Source organism: Mytilus edulis, chromosome 7 (assembly GCF_963676685.1).
Source record: "Mytilus edulis chromosome 7, xbMytEdul2.2, whole genome shotgun sequence".
NCBI lineage: Eukaryota > Metazoa > Mollusca > Bivalvia > Mytilida > Mytilidae > Mytilus > Mytilus edulis.
In genome coordinates, this window is record NC_092350.1 from 22,889,509 (window position 1) to 22,910,693 (window position 21,185).

At 32.1% G+C, this 21,185-nt stretch overlaps 1 protein-coding gene across 2 annotated transcripts; it reads left to right on the plus strand.

Annotated features, from left to right (window-relative positions):
• Positions 1 to 4,488: 4,488 nt before the first annotated feature.
• LOC139481090 (sorting and assembly machinery component 50 homolog) lies at positions 4,489 to 19,776 on the plus strand. 2 transcript variants are annotated; one of them, XM_071264179.1, is made up of 14 exons: positions 4,489 to 4,608; positions 7,025 to 7,120; positions 7,549 to 7,650; positions 8,119 to 8,206; positions 9,082 to 9,197; positions 9,599 to 9,732; positions 10,315 to 10,402; positions 11,077 to 11,205; positions 11,627 to 11,698; positions 12,699 to 12,782; positions 13,644 to 13,785; positions 16,075 to 16,221; positions 18,980 to 19,121; positions 19,653 to 19,776. In XM_071264179.1, exons 1-14 carry the CDS (start codon positions 4,588 to 4,590, stop codon positions 19,696 to 19,698), a joined length of 1,407 nt encoding a protein of 468 aa, XP_071120280.1. In that variant the 5' UTR covers positions 4,489 to 4,587; the 3' UTR covers positions 19,699 to 19,776. The 2 variants fall into 2 exon arrangements, with proteins under 2 accessions (XP_071120280.1, XP_071120282.1); XM_071264181.1 differs by lacking the exon at positions 19,653 to 19,776 and adding an exon at positions 16,851 to 16,873 and having other exon boundaries at positions 18,980 to 19,097.
• Positions 19,777 to 21,185: the final 1,409 nt, after the last annotated feature.

Sequence of the window (21,185 nt, forward strand, 5' to 3'; positions counted from 1 at the left end):
GAGGCCGCACTGTAGCCTATAATTGATCACAGTTACTTCACTTTGTTTTGGGAGTAGAGCTATTTCTGTGACACCCAATTGTACAACACTTTGCGGGGGTTTATAATGATAATGAAGGCCGTCTTTCCGTTCGTTCGTTGGACAGTTATACTATGTTTGGCCGGTTTTGTAAGTGCATCTCCTCATTTACCACTTAATATACAATGGGGTTTCCAGCCATTTTTAAATGGAGAGAGGGTCCAATCCAGGATAAAAGGGGATTCCAAATATATGTTCCCATACAAATGCATTGATAGTTAAAAAGGGTTTCAATCCGCCGGATCTCCTTTTTTATCCGTTACTTATATGACTTAATTAATCTCTCCGGATTCCTTATCATAAATTATAATGACTGTATTGTGCACCGTCTATTTCGAATTTAAGTAAACATCTTTTATGGGGGTTCTTTGTATAAGATACGGACTATGCATTGCCACTTTCAACTTTAATTCTTCTGAATCATGACGAATTATGCAATGATCTACCAGTTCTGCAAAATCTCTTGACCGTAAAAAGATGAATAAAAACAGCGAAACTCTGTCATTGGATTATCATGAAAAAGAAATATATCTTTCGTATACTTGAATGCATTACAGCATTTAGAATCATATTCAAAACAGTGTGGTCCTGGCCATTGATTGACGACCTAAATTATCCCATTGACTGGGACAGATTAGGTGAACGTTTGTCGGTATCAATCACTGCTCACTATGTACTTGTTAAAGACACTGAATCTGTGGGGTCACATAAGGTTCTCAACACCTAAATAAAGTAATTCGAAAAACTAATCCGGAATAATACGATGTGTTGATTTATATCAATAACATAAATCAAAACATAAAGGTTATTCCTGAATAATTTTTCGAATTATTTTATTATTAAAGGCGTTAAGAACCTATGGTGACCCCACAGTTTAAATTCTATAATAAGTAAGAAGTGAGCAATGGTCGTTACCGACAAACGTTCACTTAATCTGTCCCAGTCAATGGGATAATTTAGGTCGTCAATCAATGGCCAGGACCACACTGTTTTGAATATGATTCTATATTGATTTGAATTTAACATGTTCATTTCATTAACAATTTTCAAATAACAAAGTCAGTAGATATTTATAATGTGCCTCCTTTTCACCCCATCCCAAAGTTATTCTCAGGGTCGACTAATATCAACTTTTAATCTGAATGTTTCGGCGGACGATGTAAATAGTTTTTTTTAAAATGTTATAGTTAAATAGATAATTGTAACTATACACTATTACAAAGTCCACAATCAAATCAAGTATTGCTTTTTAGGCGTTTGATTTTAAACAAGACTGACGGAACAAAAATACAATTATTTTGCAGTCTACAAAAATCATCATATCTATATTTATATTGTCTGATGAACGATATTACACTGTAAAGTTCCCTTGACAGTTCATAATATCATATAAATACGTAGATACCTTCAAATTGCCTTTGTTTTTTCTTCAAAATCACGACTGGTCATACAGTAAAAAAATTTGAAATCGCTACTAGAATACAGTCAGTTATGGACTGATCGTACAGTAATTTATTTTGGGATCCTCAAGGAAAACATATTTTTTATGGGAAATACGAATGTTCTACTTAAATACGAAACGAATATTGAAACAGTATATATTGAACTTTAAACTGATGCAAATATTTGCAATAAAAGGTTATTTGTTTTGTACTACGAGAGCAAAATTGTCCATCGATTTCTCTTTTTTCTATCAAGTTGGTATGATGCACACGTATATTTTATATTCTAATGCATGTTTTTGTTAAAGTTACACATATTTATGATGCTTTACATACCTTGAAGATGTTCAAAGCACTTTATAAGTATAGGTGTAAACAAATGGTGAGAAAAGTCACCGTAGGCAAAACCGTCCTGTTAGCCAGTTGGTAGTCATCGCTTCGAAAATCGCGACTTCCGGATAGCGTACAGAATAGTATCTACACTGTGGAACCAAGATATCGTCTGATCACCAAGAAAAAATAATACTAACAATTAATAGGAACGACAAGTTGACTCTTTTATCATTATTTTAATTTCGGTATGGAGATTTTCATGTAATACTATCTGTATTCTAAAATTGTAAAGATTGAGGTCTCTGGTTGATACAAATTATTTGTATATTTTATAGTGAAAAATATCAACAAAGAGAACACTATGGTGATCATCCAAATATCTGATTGTATTGTTGCAGTTATGGCGTATTATAAGGGTCAAAATTATATTTTGTTGCAAATGCTATATCTTCAATTGTAAATGCTATATATATAATTAGTGCAAATGCTATATTAAATACTGCAAATGCTATATTAGTGCAAATGCTATAATAAATACTGCAAATGCTGTAATTGTTATAATAAAAGGTATTTTACCTTTATTTGTAGCAAATGCTGTATACTTACGTATCAAAAGACTCAAAAGTATATAATGGTGCATTTGCCATCATAAATGTAGCATTCGGACTTATAGTTATAGCATTTGCACTATTTAATAAAGCATTTGCACTAATTAAAATACCATTTGCACTAATTCAGTTACCATTTGCAGTTATATATGTAGATTTGCAATTGTTAAAATCATTTAAATTTTCAATAATTATGGAAACGCCTTGAAAATTAGTCAAGCAGATCGTATGGTGTCGAGGCCCATTAAAAAAATACACTATTTTAAGATAAAGTGTCACCACGCAATGACTGGTATGATACCCCTGACGGTGGACATAGCTCTTCTAATTGGTCCGCTAAATAGGTGTTTAAAACGCCTTGCTCAGTGTCTATATGGAGCTTGCAGGGGCGGATCAAGCCATTTTAAAAAGGGGTGTTCCCAACCAAGGATAAAAGGGGGGGGGTTCCAACTATATGTCCCCATTCAAATGCATTAATCGTCCAAAAAAAAAGGGGGGTCCAACCCCCGGAACCCCCCTTTGGATCCGCCACTGACTTGTGTGCTGGGATAGGATTTCACCGTGAATGATTCATTAAAATACCAAACTTGAGTAAACTTTTTGCATTAAAAGCTAGTATTTCCTGCTTTTTGCAAGAAACCTGCGTTTCATTTTGAAAATTCCCTCCTATTGCCCCCCTTCCCCTTTCTGATGTAATATTGCTTATTGTAATCTAAATAAATAAGTCAAGACTTTTATAAAAATATTATTTAATAAACACAAAACACAGAAATGTCTAGGGTATCCATACCAAAACGCATGTGATGCGAATTACTGAATGTAGCTGAGTTTAAGAATACCAGTTACATCAGGTGTTCCTCAGGGCACTGTATTAGGTCCAATACTATTTTTTATATATATCAATGACTTACCTGACTACTTACATCATAGTCAAATCAGGCTCTTTGCTGACGATAGCATCATTTACCGACAGATAAAATCACCATCAGATTGCCTTAAACTCCAGGAAGACCTAGAAGGAGCAATCAAATGGGAACAAGACTGGCTAATGCAGTTCCACCCTGATAAATGCAACATACTTAGAGTGACCACAAAGAAAACACCTATCCATTTTTATTACAACATGCACGGTCACATTCTTGAGTCAGTTGAAAATGCAAAATATTTAGGTATAACTATTTCATCAAATTTAAAATGGAACAAACACATTCAGAACATGACATCTAAAGCAAATAAGACCCTTGGATTCATCAGAAGAAACTTAAAAATAAACTCAGTAACCATCAAAGACCGAGCATACCAAGCCCTTATTAGACCAAAACTTGAATACTGCTGCACTGTCTGGGACCCCTACACAACAGAGAACATTAACTCCATAGAAAAGGTTCAAAGACGTGCAGCGAGATATGTATGCTCAAACTACAAATATACTGAAAGTGTAACAAACATGATTAACACACTCCACTGGCCAACATTACAAGAAAGGAGACTCAAAAGCAGATTAAATATGTTCCATAGAATAACAAACAACAAAATTGCCATACCACATACTGACATATTAATTAAAAGCCAATCAAACACCAGGTCTAGCCACGAACAAACATACCGACAAATTCGATGCAGCAAAGACAGTTACAAATTTTCATTTTTCTGCCAAACTATAAAAGACTGGAACAAATTACCAGAACCAATAGCCTGCAGCACCACTACTGAGTGCTTCAAGGAGAAACTCACTAGAGAGATGCTCCTTGACACTTACAAACACCTACATGTATAATATGTATCTTGTTTTTATCTTATACCAAAAATTAAAAAATAAAAATTGAAAAATATTACTTACATATACATTTGTATCATAAAAATTGAAAAATTATTAAGAAACCAAAAATATATATTTTTAATCATTAACAATATTGTTAAACCAGGCATGCGCCGGAAAGTAATCATCAACCAGTTGATGTTTTTCTGTATATAAAGAAGAAGAAGACCAGCTGACTCAAGTGCACTGTGCGAGTTTAGTTCCGAGAACGGCCAAGCATTTAGTATTCCTATTGATATTTCCGGTTGGAATGCCGGTTTGACTTTCACAGAAATTTTGACGTCTGTTTACAACATAGCGTGCTTTCATGGGAACAGTTCACGCAAAGGTAGCTACAATATTCCCCCTCAAGAAAAGATAAGGTCTATTGGCACTACAAAGTGTCGTTCCGTGACTGATGAACGATTAAAAAAAAGGGGGGGGGGGTCACTTAATCTCACTAATTTACTAATTTTCAATGACAATGTTTCATAATCATTAAGTAGACTTGATTTTTAGTACTTAATATAAGGCAGGTATAACCTGTGAATGGGGACAAAGTCTGTATGCATTTTTTTTTTTAATTCAAACATATTGATAAAAGAAACAGAAATACCGTAACGTTCCCGATTTTGGTTCTGTTGTAAGGGATTTAGCTGTGACGTTCTTTTTAATAAGTTATGACGTCATATTCAATGTAAACAAAAGAAACGCTTTCATCAGGTAACGTTTTTTTCATATCAAACAATTATTAAAAATGAATTTGTATTGAGTTCCAATCTTATATTTTACTAAACTGATAAATATATATTTTATTCAAAGTCTCATGCAAACAAGACCGGAAAAGGAAGAAGTTTTCTGCGTGTATGCGGGGAAGACCTGAACAGGAAGTAGATCTGAAAAAAAAGTTAACGATTTTGAGTTCATTAGTAGAATGAAGAATTCAGGAAATTTTCCCGATTTTTTAATTTTTTTGAATTTTTCTACCATAATTGGGGACTTTGTCCCCATATTATTTACTTATTAGAATTATATAAAATGGTTATCCAGTCTTTACGATGAACTGTTAAATCTACAGGCCCAGAGCTCAATTTTTGAAATTTTTTAGTTAGATTCTGTTGGCCTGTAGATATGATTTTTACAGGCCCAAGAGCAATTTTACAAGCCTGGGCTGCCACTTAGCCTGAAGACTGTTATCTGATTTGTAGCAGAGCACTGCAAAAATCATTTTACTATTTACTATGAGAAGTGTTTCATCCATGCATGCCATGTGTCGATGTGAGCATGTGCCTGAATATTTATTTTTTTATCTAGGACTGCGATCATATGGAATTGGCAGCTATACAGTCATGTACACATTGAGTTGAAATGTTTATATCTAGGACTGTGATCATATGGATTTGGCAGCTATATAGTCCAGTACACATCGAGTTGAAATGTTAATAGACATTTCAACTCGATGTGTACATGCCACTATCCAACCTCATATTATGGGTACACTTACTTTTTTGAAACACACATGAATGATAATGGGCTATGCCTATGGACCTTTGTGACAACATGGGCTTTGTCTTTTTAACTTATTTTGGTTTGGGAACTACATTTAGCTCATGAATAAACACAAGTCTTATGTTAACAACACTTTAAAGCCAGAGAGAAATAAACAAAAGGTGTTTCTGGACATCACTTGTACACTTTCTGTATAGTAAACATATTAAAATAAACTGAATGACACATACATTGTATATATATATAATACATATGTATCTAAATATCTAACAATATGTCCTGCATGTCCTGTAGACAAGTCCTAATGACTGCACTGACCTTCAAAAAAGATTTCGTCAGGAAAATTCCAACTTATTTTTTATAAATGTGTACTCAAAATTCAAGGCCACCTATTGATTATGGCAAAAAGGAATGTGATAATCATTTTAAGTTGAATGATATGGTACATCTTTCAAAGAGGGAAGTTTTGCCTGGGTGAAAATAGCAGACCAAGGTTGCTTTTTTAATCTTGTGTCAATTAGATTCTAGCTAAAATATATATAAAAAAAGATGTGGCATGATTGCCATTGAGACAAATCTTCAGAAAAGACGAAATGTCACAGAAATTAACAACTATAGGTCACTGTATGCAGTCTTCACGCCGTGTGGCAGCCCAGGCTTGTAAAATTGCTCTCGGGTCTGTAAAAATCATATCTACAGGCCAACAGAATCTAACTAAAAAACTTCAAAAATTGAGCTCTGGGCCTGTAGATTTAGCAGTTCGTCGTGAAGACTGCTGTATGGCCTTCAACAATGAGCCAAACACATACTGGATAGTGAGCTATATACATGTAAGGCCCTAAAATGACAAATGTAAAACCATTCAAACTAGAAAATATTAAATGGCCTAATTTATGTTCAAAATAATGAATGAAAACAAATATGTAAAACAGCAACAAAAGAAAACTACTGAATTACAGGCCCCTGACTTAGAACAGGCACATTCAGAATGCGGCAGGGTTAAACATGTTAGCTGGTGCCAAACCCTCCTGGGACTGTGGTGTAACAGTACAACATAAGAACAAACTATGAAAATCAGTGGATAAAGGTTTAACTCATTAAATGGATACAAATAGAAATACATCTAAGATTGTTCAATAGAGAACTACATACATGACATATATATTACTAGTAGTAACTTGAATATAATTAATGAAAATGGAAAGAATATATGGTTTGTTTAACTAAGAGTCAAGTTATTTTCTGTATTATTTCAGGCCCCTGAGACCACAATGGAATCACACAGAACACAGTTTGAGGGACCATCAAATGACACAGATCCAAATTTTAATTTTGACATCAGAACAGTGCCAGTAAGTTGGTTTTTTTTTGTCGGAATGAGGGTTCATTCATTCCTTTTAACATTCATGCTATGGACCTATTTCTTAATTTTAGTACCAATTTGAATATTTGGAAAATCTTAAAAGACATGAAGCTGAAAAAAGATTCTGGAATGAAATTGGCGTTGGTAAAACATTGCAAGCAGGGTCCAGAAGAGTTTTTTTATTTACTGAAGTTTGGCATGAGATAAATGAAAATCCCAAAGAAAAAAAATGTATGGATAAAACAGTTAATACCTTGACCTATAATGGTTTATTTTTATAAATTGTTATTTTGATGGAGAGTTGTCTCATTGGCACTCACACCACATCTTCTTATTCATGTTTCTAAAATCTATAGAAAACTATTAGATATAATATACAAATGAATGAGAAAAAACTTAAAATCTTTTTGCTTTCAGGTGAAGGTTGACAGAGTTGTAATTGATGGAGTAGGGAAAACCAAAAATGATATCCTGGAAAAGACACTTAAGCCAGTTTTGTTAGCAACAAATTTCAAAGAGGTAGTGTATCAAACAACTTGGTCTTTATATTTATGCTAGACTATCTAAATGTTTTAATTTGGTAACATTTATTTAAGAGAGTTTGACATTCCTACTTATATATTATTAAGATGAAGTTGCTATGATTCTCTAATTATTAACAAATTTATTTTGTACTTATGTACCATGTATTTTATTAACATAAAATTTCTCTAGAATTATGTTATATCCTAGGCCATATAGCATGTATAGAGTTTAATGAGGGGGTTGGAACTTTATCGGGACTCCGAGTTCGGGTGTTTTTAAGCTCAGGATTTTGGGATTGTTCCTTTTGGGATCTGGAATTCTTTTTTTCAAATTTCAGGATGTCTGGATTTTGATTTCTTTAAATTCTGGACCTCGGGATTTCATGTTTTTAAGCCCGGGATTTTGGGATCAGGACCCCTCCTACCCCCTCCTTTAATATATTCAATATAATTTTCATTGCAGATGGTTGAAAAAAGTACACAGGCCAAAATAGTATTGGAAAAATTAGAATTGTTTAAAAAAGTTGATATTTTAATAGATACAAGTAAAGGTTAGTATTATGCCTGCAAATGAAATTAGACTAACTCTTATATATATATATATATATATATATACATGTTTTGAACAGTTCATTTATTTATGGGTTGATTTTTGTGCTCAAGTTTTATATCTTTTACATTAAACAATTATCAAAGATTTAATTGTCATTGAGATTTTTATTGGTGGATTAAAAAGGAAAATTGACATGTTCTGTGAACAGATTTGCCCTGTAAGCATCAGATGCCTTTTGAACATACAAATTATGCTGTATAAAAACTATATTAAGCAAAATTGGTTGGACTGGTTGCAACAGGTATAAAGTAAGAGTAGTATTGGGCTCTGACTCTGTCTCAATAGCTATTGAGCCATGGTAAAGATGGTAATTGATACCACACTACTTGTACTTTTGCAGAATATAAACAATATATAAAGATATAAATGACTGAAAATCTAAGAATTCAAACATAGAAAAATACTCAATATTTGATGGAAATTAACATTAATTCATGATTGCACATACATGAGTGCTTGCCTTAATTATCTGTGTTCAATCAACATATATATTTTTCTTGATATTTGATTTAGATATTTGAATTTATGGATTAGTTATTCTATTTATTACATTAAGCATGAACTTCCTTTATGGTAATAAAATAGAAAATACAAGGAACTATATCTTTTTTTAGCATTCTCAATTATTTTTTATTAAACTTCAAAGAAAATGTCTTAAGAATACCGGGGTAGTACCCATCGCTGTATGATGTCAGAGAGGTGAAATTATTGAATTTTATCTTAATGCAATTAACCTTTATATTGTTTTGATATGTTAAATAATAAGTAAACTGCACAAGGCACAAAATTTATATAAGATTCTATTTTTTATAGGAAAAAATGCATCAACCAATGGATATGAAGTGCAATATCATGTTGAGGAAAGGAAATATCCTATTTTAAATGTAAAAATGGAATTAGGAGCTCATTCAGCCAATGAAAGTGATGTGGTAAGATAAAATGTCACTGGCTTGTTTTCTTATAAAAAATATTTAAATATGCAGGGAGTGAAATGTCTGTAATCATTTAATGTCACATAGGTTCTATTAAACTTATTTGTTCCCCACAAGACGTTTAGAGGGGACATAAAATCCCATCTTTCTGTCAGCCCTCTCACTGGTATCATTCTTCCTAGATTTTTATCAGTTTTATATCAGAGAGTTTTATAAACAATGGTTGAACAAGTTTGAAAATCAGTGCCAATGAACTATTTTCAAAAGCCGTATACCCGTTTGAAATATTTATTATTTACAAAATTTAATGATTAGCACTCTCAACCATAAAATGTTTGTGCAAAAAACATTAACATGGATTTGGTATGTCCTGATAAGTTATTAAAATATATTTTTAGGTGGTCAGAATGAAATCTCCCAATTTGTTTGGGCGTGGTGAATTATGTACTCTGGATTACAGCAGAGTTTTCAAAGATGATGGAGGGTATGGCTTTCAGTTTTCAAAACCCATCAATGGGGATCCTGATATAAGGTAATTATTTTAATTTTTCCAAGATAAAAACTTAAACACACTATATTATAGAAATACAAAGTATATGGCATATCCATCCATGACACACAATCAGTACATGCACAACGAAAAACACACAAAAAGCCAAGGAATAGTGCTGTTATTGCTGTTCTTCATCTCAAAGTCACAGTGAAGTATACAACATGAAGCCCAACCACTAAACAGACACACACACACAATTTTTTGAAATCCCAAATGGAAACATGTTACTGTGGACTTATTTATTTTTGTAGATACTAATATTCATGGATTGCATGAGGAAAAGTTACATTTTTGTAAATATTTAATTTTATGGTATTGCCAAAGTCGGCATACCCGTACAAGGAAATATTAAAAAAATTGTAATTCATTAAACATTTAAACAAAAATTCTTTCAAAAACTGAAATCCACAAATTTAAGAACCCATGAACAGGCAACTTTTGCTCAAACCATGAAATTTGATACCCACGAATAAAATATGGAGGTATAAATCATTATATGTAAAGTGAAAGAGATATATGATTTCCAATATAAATACTTATATTATATTTGATTATTTTTAGAATTGGTGCTAATGTATATAAAGGCTATGCAGAATTTCCATGGAGTAGTTTTAAAGAAATCAGCAGAGGAACTGCCTTACATTTAATGGTAAATTAATCTCTATTGCTGTTATACATGTATTTTTAAATTTAGTTTCTTGTGTATAATTCCGAGTTAAGTATGGCGTCCATTATCACTGTACTAGTATAGATATTTGTTTAGGGGCCAGCTGAAGGACGCCTCCTGGTGCGGGAGTTTCTGGCTGCAGTGAAGACCTATTGGTGACCTTCTGCTGTTGTCTGTTCTATGGTCGGGTTGTTGTCTCTTGGACACATTCCCCATTTCCATTCTCAATTTTATGTCATTTAAAAATATTGTAACATATATCAGATGATCAATGGATAAAACTTTCCAAATGTACTGAAAAGAAAAGTTTAGAAAAGGTAAAAAACCACACACATAACACCTAATTAATTTGTCAGTTATGATCTACAGCTACATGTTTTTACGAAAAAACTATTTAAAAACAAAACACATTCTTCGATGTGATCTTTCATTATAAATAACTCACTGATATTGGAAAAAATATCTCTATATGATATATGTTTAAATGAGAAAAAAACATAAGGTAAACAAAAATAAAAAAGACAGATGAAACCTGCTGTCCTCGACATTGATCCTTCCCTAAACCTTATATCATGTTCTAAATCATACAAGTTGTAAATGAACATATCAGAAATGGCCAAAAATAAAAAAATATGTTTTTCTAATTTATATTACAGTTTCCAACTATATTAGGTTCCCATTGTTTAAAGTGGGAAGGAGTGTGGAGAGAAATGAGAGCTCTCAACAGAAACACATCATTTGCTGTCAGGGAGCAATCAGGACATACATTAAAGTCAAGTATACAGGTATTTTAGTTTATGTTTCTTAAATTATTGATATCTTAAGGACCAACACTGACAGATGATTCCTTATAGGAGTTTAAGCCCTATTCTGACGATTTTTCCATTTTTTTTCTGATTTGGTTATTGAATTTAAACCTGTAGCAAAAAATGAGAAATTGTAAATGGCAAAAATAATCAGCGGGACAAGATACAAGAAATAGAGCAAGTTGTGATACGGTCAGATAAACTTGATTTGTATTTGTTAATTAAGATGTGGACATTTGGTATTTAGTTGCATTAGCATTGATACATCTGATGTTGCAACAGCTGAAATTTTTCTGTAAGTTTTGCCTCATTCTCCCAGTAGTTGTCCATTGTTAAAGGAATTGTTTGCAAAACAAAATGGAATTAAAAAGAGATGACTATATTATGTTTATTGTTTTAGCATGTATTAATGAGAGATAGAAGAGATGATAAGATATTACCTACCAAAGGATATTTAGTCAAGTTAACACAGGTAAGAATATTTTTGATTGAATATTAAGAAATGTTTCTGTTGACACAGTGGTTATTCATCAGTTAAACCAACATAGGTAGATATTCCAATGGGCAACACTTATACCCCTTTGGATACTTTTGAATCACAATTTATGACCAAACAGATCAATCTATAATCCATTTCAGACAAAACTCAATAACACTTACCTTTAACTTGATCATGTTTTGCTTTAAATATTCCAGAGTTCTCTTATTATACTTTAGAAATCAACCCCAGCAAACTGACTTTAAATGAGTCTAATATGAATTGCAGTAGTTGCCCTTTTCTTGATTGGGATATTTCAGTATCACACAGGAAGCGTTATGCTACAATAAATGATATAACACTGGGTTCTCACTAAGGCCAGTCCATGAGTCCTGGACTCATCAAAATCTGTCTGGACTCACCATTTTCAAAACTGATGAGTCCACAGATGCATCAAGATTGAAATATTTTGTATAAACTAAACACAGTTAAACACAAATATCATCATTTTATAGCAAAGTTTAAAAGTGATCTGGATTTGATTTCATTTCATTGCTCTGTTAGGAAATGGAGACTAAAATATTACTTTATATTGCAATAAAATATTTTCTTCTTGCTGTTGGACTCATCATACCTAAAAATGATGAGTCCCTGGACTCGCCTTCAAAAATCCTTAGTGAGAACCCTGTGAAAATAAACATTTGAAGTTTAAAAACTTGCATTCAGTGGCGTTGTGTCCAAAATGTTTGCAATTTACTGCTCTTCTAATGGCAGGGTACTACTTTCATGGATCAGGTGTCATAAAAAAATGAATTACATTTCTGACTGATGTTTTATGGACTTTATATTTGAACAGTACTTAGTTTCAATGCCTAACTGATGTAAAGACAACAGTATAATGTTAGAAATAAATATAGGTTATTTTAAAATAGTTGTACAGAGTGAGTTGATAAAAAAAAAATCTGGTTATGTGTATACTTTTTCTATATTTCAGGAGTATGCTGGTCTTGGTGGAAATGTAGAATTTGTCAAGAACGATGTTGAACTTCAGTATAATTTACCATTAGTGTTCGATTCAGTAAGTAAATAAGTGTTTTTATTCCTCTTGAGAAGGAAAATTCACATTATATGTACAGAACTTAACTTTTAGGCCTTTGTTTCATCTAATGATCAAATTTTTACTACTTTATACTTTAAGTATAGCTCTTTTTCTGAAGTTTTCAAGATTTATGAAAATATTGAGATTACATGTAGTACTGAATGTATCATGTTATTTTCTTCATTAAGATAGCAATAATTTACTGCAGTACAATCTCAATAATACACAACTATAACAATGCATTACAGGAAACCAGTGATACTCACCTTTTGACTTATATACACAGATATGGATAATTTATGTTAAATTGAATATTTACTCAGAACACGAATCATTGTCCATTAAAATGAAAGTGGAAGAGTAGGAAGCAAAGTTTGAAATTTAGACATGGGTCGTAGGTCATTTATAGTTGATTGTTCTTTATTGTATGATTCATATAGTACTTATTACCACCATAATATAAAAGAATAAGGTGAACTACTGCACAGTCTTTTAACAATGAGAAAAACCTATGCTGCATAGATTATAGATAGCTATGAAAGGCCTCTACTTGAAAAATATGAAACGATTCAATTGAAAAACCTAACAGCCTAATTTATAACAAATAATTTATGATAAACAAATATGACACATGAACCTACAACAAAAACCGAACTACAGGCTCCTGATTGGACAGGCACATAAAGAATGTGGCAGGGTTTAAGATGTTTGTGATGGCACACTTCCCCCTATCCTGGGACAGTGGTGGAACAGTACAACATACTTTCTTCAAAATTCAAATCACAGAATAAAGAGTTACACAGTTTTAAGATTTATTCATGAAGATATTTTTAATTACAGATTATACAGTTATCATTAGCCGGTGGAATTTTAACAAAAATAGATCAAAACAAAGACATCAAAATTAATGATAGATACTTCCTTGGAGGCCCCCTGACACTGAGAGGCTTCACTGTAAATGGTGTTGGTCCCCATTCTGATGGTAAGTTTTATATATTCATTAAATGTTAGATTATGCATATTATGCAGGGATCTCCATGGCCTGTTTAACGATGGCGGCCCGCCATCGTTCAAATGTCTTGCGCCATCGTAAAATGACTCGCGCCATCGTTAAATTGTCTTGCGCCATCGTTAAATTGTCTTCCGCCATCGTTCAAAACTTCATCGTTTTTTGTAGCCCAACGCCATTTTTTTTATTAATTATAATCAAATGCATGTAATTGCATAACCCTTAGGCTTTTTATGTTATAATCCAATACAGTTCTAACGCCTGAGGGATATCTGGATTAAGATCGCTAATTAATCACTTGTACCTGCATGAGCTTGTACAGGTAGATCAACAAACCAGACAGGAGAATACTATCTGAGGATAGACGATCCATTTGTCGAATTAATCAACTAAGTTTCAGCAAATGATTATGATAATTTAGATTAAATAAATAAATTAATAATCCAGTTACAAAGAAAACAGTTTAACAAGTCGAACACGTGCTTTATTTTGACTTCCGCAATCAGCATCCCCCTTTTTTAAGAAGTACAAAATAAGACGCAAAACAGTAAATATTATTTCATCGCAAATAACTCGATTACTGCTGTAACGATAATTTAGAATTACTTTAAAAGTTTAAAAACTTAAATATTTCCTGTAAAGAAATATCGTATCGTAATTCCGAATTCATTTCGTATATTACAATCAAATTGATACATCCGCGTTTCCGGTTTCTATTCAGACTCGAAAGATGCATGTTGCACAGTATCAATTTGCCAGATAAAGTCATTAAAAACCTTTTCATTTGTCAACGTTTGCTTTACAAATCTCTTTAACCTTTTACATAACCCGTACGAATCGTTTTGTTGTTGCTGCAAATCAGCCATACCTGAATTTGACAGTGTCCATGAAAAAAAAGCTCCACATCATATGATTTTTAACCCCCATAACAATTACCAAAAATACAAGAAATCTACATGGGGACCTTCATGACAGCTTTTGGTCATTCTCGACTAAGGGGTGACCATGAAGACTTGCCATTTGAATGGTTAAAAACGGCAATAAATGAAAATATTGATACTTCTAATTCTATAATGAAAATTCAAATAAATATAATTTAAATAAGCAATGAATTAGCATGTTCACCATTCCTTGTATGGAGGGATAAAATACTTCCGATCGCGCTACACTGTACAGCGTAGACACGGTTTGTAATGGTGAAAGTTCCTCCATCGTTCAATTTTCATCCATGGAGATCCCTGTTATGGGGAAAAAATATCTGATAAAAGTTTTAGATGTGATTTCAAATTTGCCTTTCTTAAAACAAACAATTCTGTCACTTTGGTTTTGTTTGGTGCTTTAAACTTTAATGATAAAAATGTAATAAATGAGCATTTTTAAGAGCTGAATGAGGTCTTAAACCTGACATTTGGGATAAGACAATGACAGGTTTTAAATGTTTTATTGTTTTTTTTTTTCATTTTAGTTTAACATATTATTATTTATGAAAGTCTGGGTTTTGTTAATGTAAAATTCAAATAAAATTATAAATCATTTGAAAAAAAAAAGTCTATTTTTCAGACTAACATTCAAATAAAATCCTTAAGGGGGTTCGCGGGTCTAAATCATTTATATAGGATTTCTCTATATTTTTCTATAAATTAACTTTATCTTATAGTTAATAGAAAAATAAAATAAAAAAGTAGCGTCACCGTTCATTTGCGCTCACAATCTGCCTTCGAAAGAAGCATACATTTGTGTAAAGGCGGTTTTTTTCTGTTGAAGAAATAGGAGAAATAAAGGTAATATCGAAAGAAAAAAAAGAAATTTATTACAGAAATCGCTAAAATTTTACATTAATTTAGCTTAAGTACAGCTTATATGGAAATTATATTAAAAAAGATAGGTCACCGATGAGTTGAAAAAGATATTTCAATTTTAAAGCCAAAAAATGTCATTTTTCCACCAAAGGGAGATAATTTGGAACTTTTTCAATGATGTATACATTTTGAAAGTCATCTGGGGCCAACACGAACTGATTGTTTTGAATGATTTTTGTACCATATGATAAAGTAACAACTACAAAAGAAAATAAATAAAATTTGTAATGAAAAACAAATGTTTGATTTTTTTCTGAATTTTTTATACCCTCGAGCCTCCTTAACAGTTATGAGGAGAAATGGTGGTGTTGTTTGATCTCTGTAACTTTTGTGGTCAATGCCTTGCTATGATAACTGATTTTTTTTCCATATTATTTTCTCTTATATAATTTTTTTATTTCAGGTAATGCCTTAGGAGCAGATGCCTACTGGTTGAGTGGTCTACATCTATATACTCCATTACCATTCAGACCAGGAAAAGGAGGATTTGGGGAAATGTTTAGATCTCACTTTTTTGTTACAGCAGGCAACTTAGGGAATGTAAATCTAAGTAAGTTAATAGGTTCAAATCACTGTTTTTAAAGCATGTCATGTGATAGATTAAGTGTGTGTTAAATGATGTATATAATATTTAATCTTTCATACTTTTTATAAAAAGATGTGGTATGATTTTCATTAAGACAACTCTACACTATAGACAGAATGATTTAGAGGAAAGCAACTATTGGTCACTGTGAGGCCTTTAACAATGACCGAAAGTCATACAGTATAGAAAGTTATAAAAGGTCCCGAAATGAGAAAACTAACATCCTGCCTTCTTTACAAAACCATTATAAAAAAAAAACTTATGATAGACCGCAACCCATGACAATCACTGAATTACTGACTCATGTATTAGGACAGGTGTGTGTGCTCAACCTGCTCCCAACATTGGACAATGGTTTTACTTATCAGATCAGCTCAAAGCAGAAATAACAAACTAAAGACGTATTGTACTCGCAATTACTTAAAACTAATAACAATTGATAAATAAATCAGGTTTCCAAGACTTGAGATCACAAGATAATAAATTAATCAAAGGTGTCTCCAAATGTCCTGAAATTCAAATTGAGTAAAAAAAATCTCATCAAAGTTTTCCTGGGTTTTATAAAAGTAAATGATTTTATATTTGAATTGCAGCTTGATAATGTTGAGTTGTACATGTAAGCAATTTTTACATCTGCCATGTAGCCACTTTTTTTTGCAAATAGATTTTTGGCTTAAGTGAGCTTTTCTCATCACTTGGCGTCCGGCGTCCGACGTCATTGTCTTTAACTTTTCTAAATCTTCTCCTCTGAAACTACTAAGCCAAATTTAACTAAACTTGGCCACAATCATCATTTGGTTATCTATTTTTAAAAATGTGCCGGTGACCCGACCAACCAATCAAGATGGCCGCCATGGCTAAAAATAGAACGTAGGGGTTAAATGTAGATTTTGGCTTATAATATCTCTGAAACCAAAGCATTTAGAGCAAATCTGACGAGGAGGTAAAATTGTTTATCAGGTCAAAATCTATCTGCCCTGAAAATTCAGATGAATCCCCAGAATTGGTAATTTTAAGGAAATTTGCCGTTTTTGGTTATTATCTTGAATATTATTATTGATAGAGATAAACTGTAAACAGCAATAATGTTCATCAAAGAAAGATCTACAAAAAAACCAACATGACCAAAATGGTCAGTTGACCCCTTAAGGAGTTATTGTACTTTATAGTAAATTTTTCGTAAATTTTTATTATCTTGTACAAAAAAATTCCCCTCTGAAACTACTAAGACAAATTTAACCGAACTTGTCCACAATCATCATGATGGTATCATGTCCGATGACCCTGCCTGCAAACAAAGATGGCTGACATGGCTAAAAATAGTACATAGGGTAAAGTGCAGTTTTTGGCTATAATCTCAGAAACCAAAGCATTTAAAGCAAATTTGACGCAGATAAATTTGTTTGTTAGGTCAAAGTCTATCTGCCCTGAATTTTTAAGACCAATCAGGCAACCTGTTGTTGGGTTGCTGCCCTGGAATTAGTAATTTTCAGAAAATTTTGCAGCTTTTGGTTATTATCTTGAATATTATTATAGATAGAGATAAATTGTAAACAGCAATAATGTACAGCAAAGTAAGACCTACAAAGAAGTCAACATGATCAAAATGTTCAATTAACCCCTTAAGGAGTTATTGCCCTATATAGTAAATTTTTAACAATTTTCATAAATTTTGTAAATTTTGTAAATTTTTATTCGTTTGTGATATGCACATAGACCAAGGTGAGCAACACAGGCTCTTTAGAGCCTCTAGTTATTTAATTTTATGAAATCTTTCTACCTTGAAAATTGTTTCTTGGCTTTTATGGAAGTGAATTTTTAGAAATCATTTTCATCAGTTATGTTTCAGTACACTTGTTACCTCAATCAATTGCATGTAGTAATGCTATGCCTTTTATAGCTCACTATGCAGTATGGACTTTGCTCATTGTTGAAGGCCATACGGTGACCTATAGTTGTTAATGTCTGTGTAATTTTGGTCTTTTGTGGATAGTTGTCTCATTGGCAATCAAACCACATCTTCTTTTTTATATAGTCCAGATCATGGTTGGTCTTGTTTTCTTTTACAATCTGTTCTGTACTGCTTTGAGATTGTTTTCCTATAATTGCAAGAAGAAATCAATAATTAATTCCCCTCTTCTATTTTAACTATATATGACTTTGTTGATTCTTACATTGACAAAAGCACTTGCTCTCTTTGTTTCTAGCGATAACTTTATGAGCAAGTTGCATGATATGAAAAATTATCACAAAAAGGAGAAATGCACAAAATAGCAATTAAATTTATTATTTAAAAAAATGGATAAAATTGATATGTGAAAGAAAAAAAAACTTTTTAAAAAGAAGTTAAAATCAAATGTATAAGTCTTTACCTTGCCTGCAAGACATTAGGGAAGCCATTAGCAGTTGCACTGTTGTGAATATAAATTTGATAAAAAAAAAAAAAAAAACATATGTAGATGCGTAATAAATTAGTGTATTTATACATGTTTTCTGTTACATTTTAAAACAGCATGAACTTAGGGGGAACAAATGTGGAAATTACTTGAATCTGCAATTCTTTAGCACTGATATTCAATGATAATTTTTTTGTGACTTAGTAACATATATCAGTACAATTTCTACAATATTCTCAGATAATAGAGATTTAAGTATTAATTATTTTATTTTATTCAAACATTGCTAAACTATTTAAGTTTATTCATGTTTTTTTAATTTTCAGTGGAAACTGCAAAAGAAAATTTTAAAAATCTCACAGAAACATTTCGTTTATCATATGGACTTGGTGTTGTGTTGCGATTAGGTGGAATAGCTAGATTAGAAATAAATTATGTGATACCAGTGCGATCTCAAAATGGAGATAAGTATGTATATATTTTCTTTCTTTTTACTTTTTTACAATGTAATAACAATTTACTTAGTTCTTCATGTATATGTACAAAAAGAGGCCTTTCGATCCTTATTAATTAAAAATTAAGAGAACAACAAGATAGTTTTCTGTTTTCATTTTTGTATCTATATGAAAACATGATAGCAACCCAAAAACTATTTAAGTTTATAAACAGTATATGTATCCTAGTTAAAACATCAATTTCACTGAAAATTATTTATATGAATAAATGAGAGGCATGGTGAAATTAAGTGAGAGAACAAGCCAGCTATAAAACCTGGTTTAATCTTTCATTTTCTACTTCAGGAAATGCCTGTACCAAGTCAGGAATATGACAGTTGTATTCTTTTCATTTTATGTGTTTGAGCTTTTGATTTTACCATTTGATTATAAGGGACTTTCCGATTTGATATTTATTGGAGTTCAATATTTAGGTTATTTATCTTTTTAGATAATTTCAGCATAAAGTTAAGTATGTAATAACATTATTTTATTTCTTTTTCAGTGTTGACAGAGGTTTTCAGTATGGAATTGGAATTTCATTTTTATAACAGATTTAAAAACAGTGCTTATGAAATAAGCCTTATATATCATGTTAAAATATCATTTTTAAACATTTGTTACATTCACTTTGTTTTGTGTTTTCACTTGGCAAGGTTTTCATATATTGTATGTCATATAAATGATATGTGGTATGAGTGCTAATGAGACAACTCTCCACCAAAGTCACAATATATGAAAAGCAAACAGTTATAGGTCAAAGTATAGCCTTCACCACAGAGCCTTGGCTCACATCTAAAAGCAAGCTATAAAGGCCCAAAAAGTGACTAGTGTAAAACAATTCAAACACGCAAACCAACCGTCTAATCAACCTGGTATATAAAAATTGAGAAACGAGAAACAAACTTACAAACAACAACTGAACAAAAGGCTCCTGACTTAGTGCAGCAGGTTTAAACATTTTAACATGTAATGTTTTAAATCTTGTGTCTACTTATCCAAATTATCGAGTGAAACAAATGAACTGCCTGGATGGTCACATGGTAGGGTGTTGGCCTTGACTTGAGTGTGGGTCTGCTAATGTGGGATGTCTTTGGGTCGTTCCCCAGCCAAACCAAAGACTCAACTAAGCATGCAGTATTTAGGAGCTACTTACATACTTATTTTCCTGGAATGCCATTGGCATGTAGCGCAGCAACAACTTTTCTCCATTTCTGTCTGTCTTTAGCCATCTTTTCTACTGTTGCTAATGTGTTATTTATGGTCTTCAGTTCTCCTTCTACAGTATGTCTCCATGTATTTTTTGGTCTTCTTGCTTATGCCTTCCTTCTGGAAACTAATGTGATGCTGATCTAGTGTTTATACTCAATCCATTTCCAAATCCTTTTTATTAATATTGCAGACTAGCCAGGTTAATGTGTTTTGGTAGGGTTACCTGTCTTTCCACAGACTGTTACAAGCATATTGAAAACCTGGCTCAGGGTGTTGATCTAGTACAAAGCAGGGTTCATATTCAAATCTCATTAAAGTGTTCTCTTTAAATTTTCCACTTGATGTTAAACAGAAATTCATCATCATTAGAAAAAAATAATAGTATGTCTGATATTTCTCCACTAGTACTATAATTGTCTTCCATGGTACAGTATTGGACACTTAAAAGTCTGTAATATGAAGGTTCTTATACATGTAAAATATCCCATAAACTTAACATTACCAATGATCCATGTGATGTGTAGACAATTCACAAACCTTGACATTCAGATCAACCATGGGAGAAAGACATGTATACATTACAATCATCCCACAAGAGTGCACATGCTGAAAATTGTTAAAAAAAAGTCATATTGAAAAATAATGATTAGTTCAAGGTCAAATGAAATCTGCCAGACAGATACGTCTACCTTGCAATAATTCGATACACCAAATTTAGTTGACCTCTGGCTTAGTGTACCTGATACACTGAAAAGACCATGAAAAATTGATGTTGACCAATGAACCATGAAAATGAGGACAAGGGTAAGATGAACCCTGCCAGACA

What these genes read in the sequence shown, in the direction of transcription:
- LOC139481090 (XM_071264179.1), top strand. Translation starts at nt 4,588, where the DNA reads ATGGGAACAGTTCACGCAAAG. An exon ending in TAGCAACAAATTTCAAAGAG is followed by an intron (nt 7,651 to 8,118) that starts GTAGTGTATCAA and finishes TTTTCATTGCAG; the next exon opens with ATGGTTGAAAAAAGTACACA. An exon ending in TACCATTAGTGTTCGATTCA is followed by an intron (nt 12,783 to 13,643) that starts GTAAGTAAATAA and finishes TTTTAATTACAG; the next exon opens with ATTATACAGTTATCATTAGC.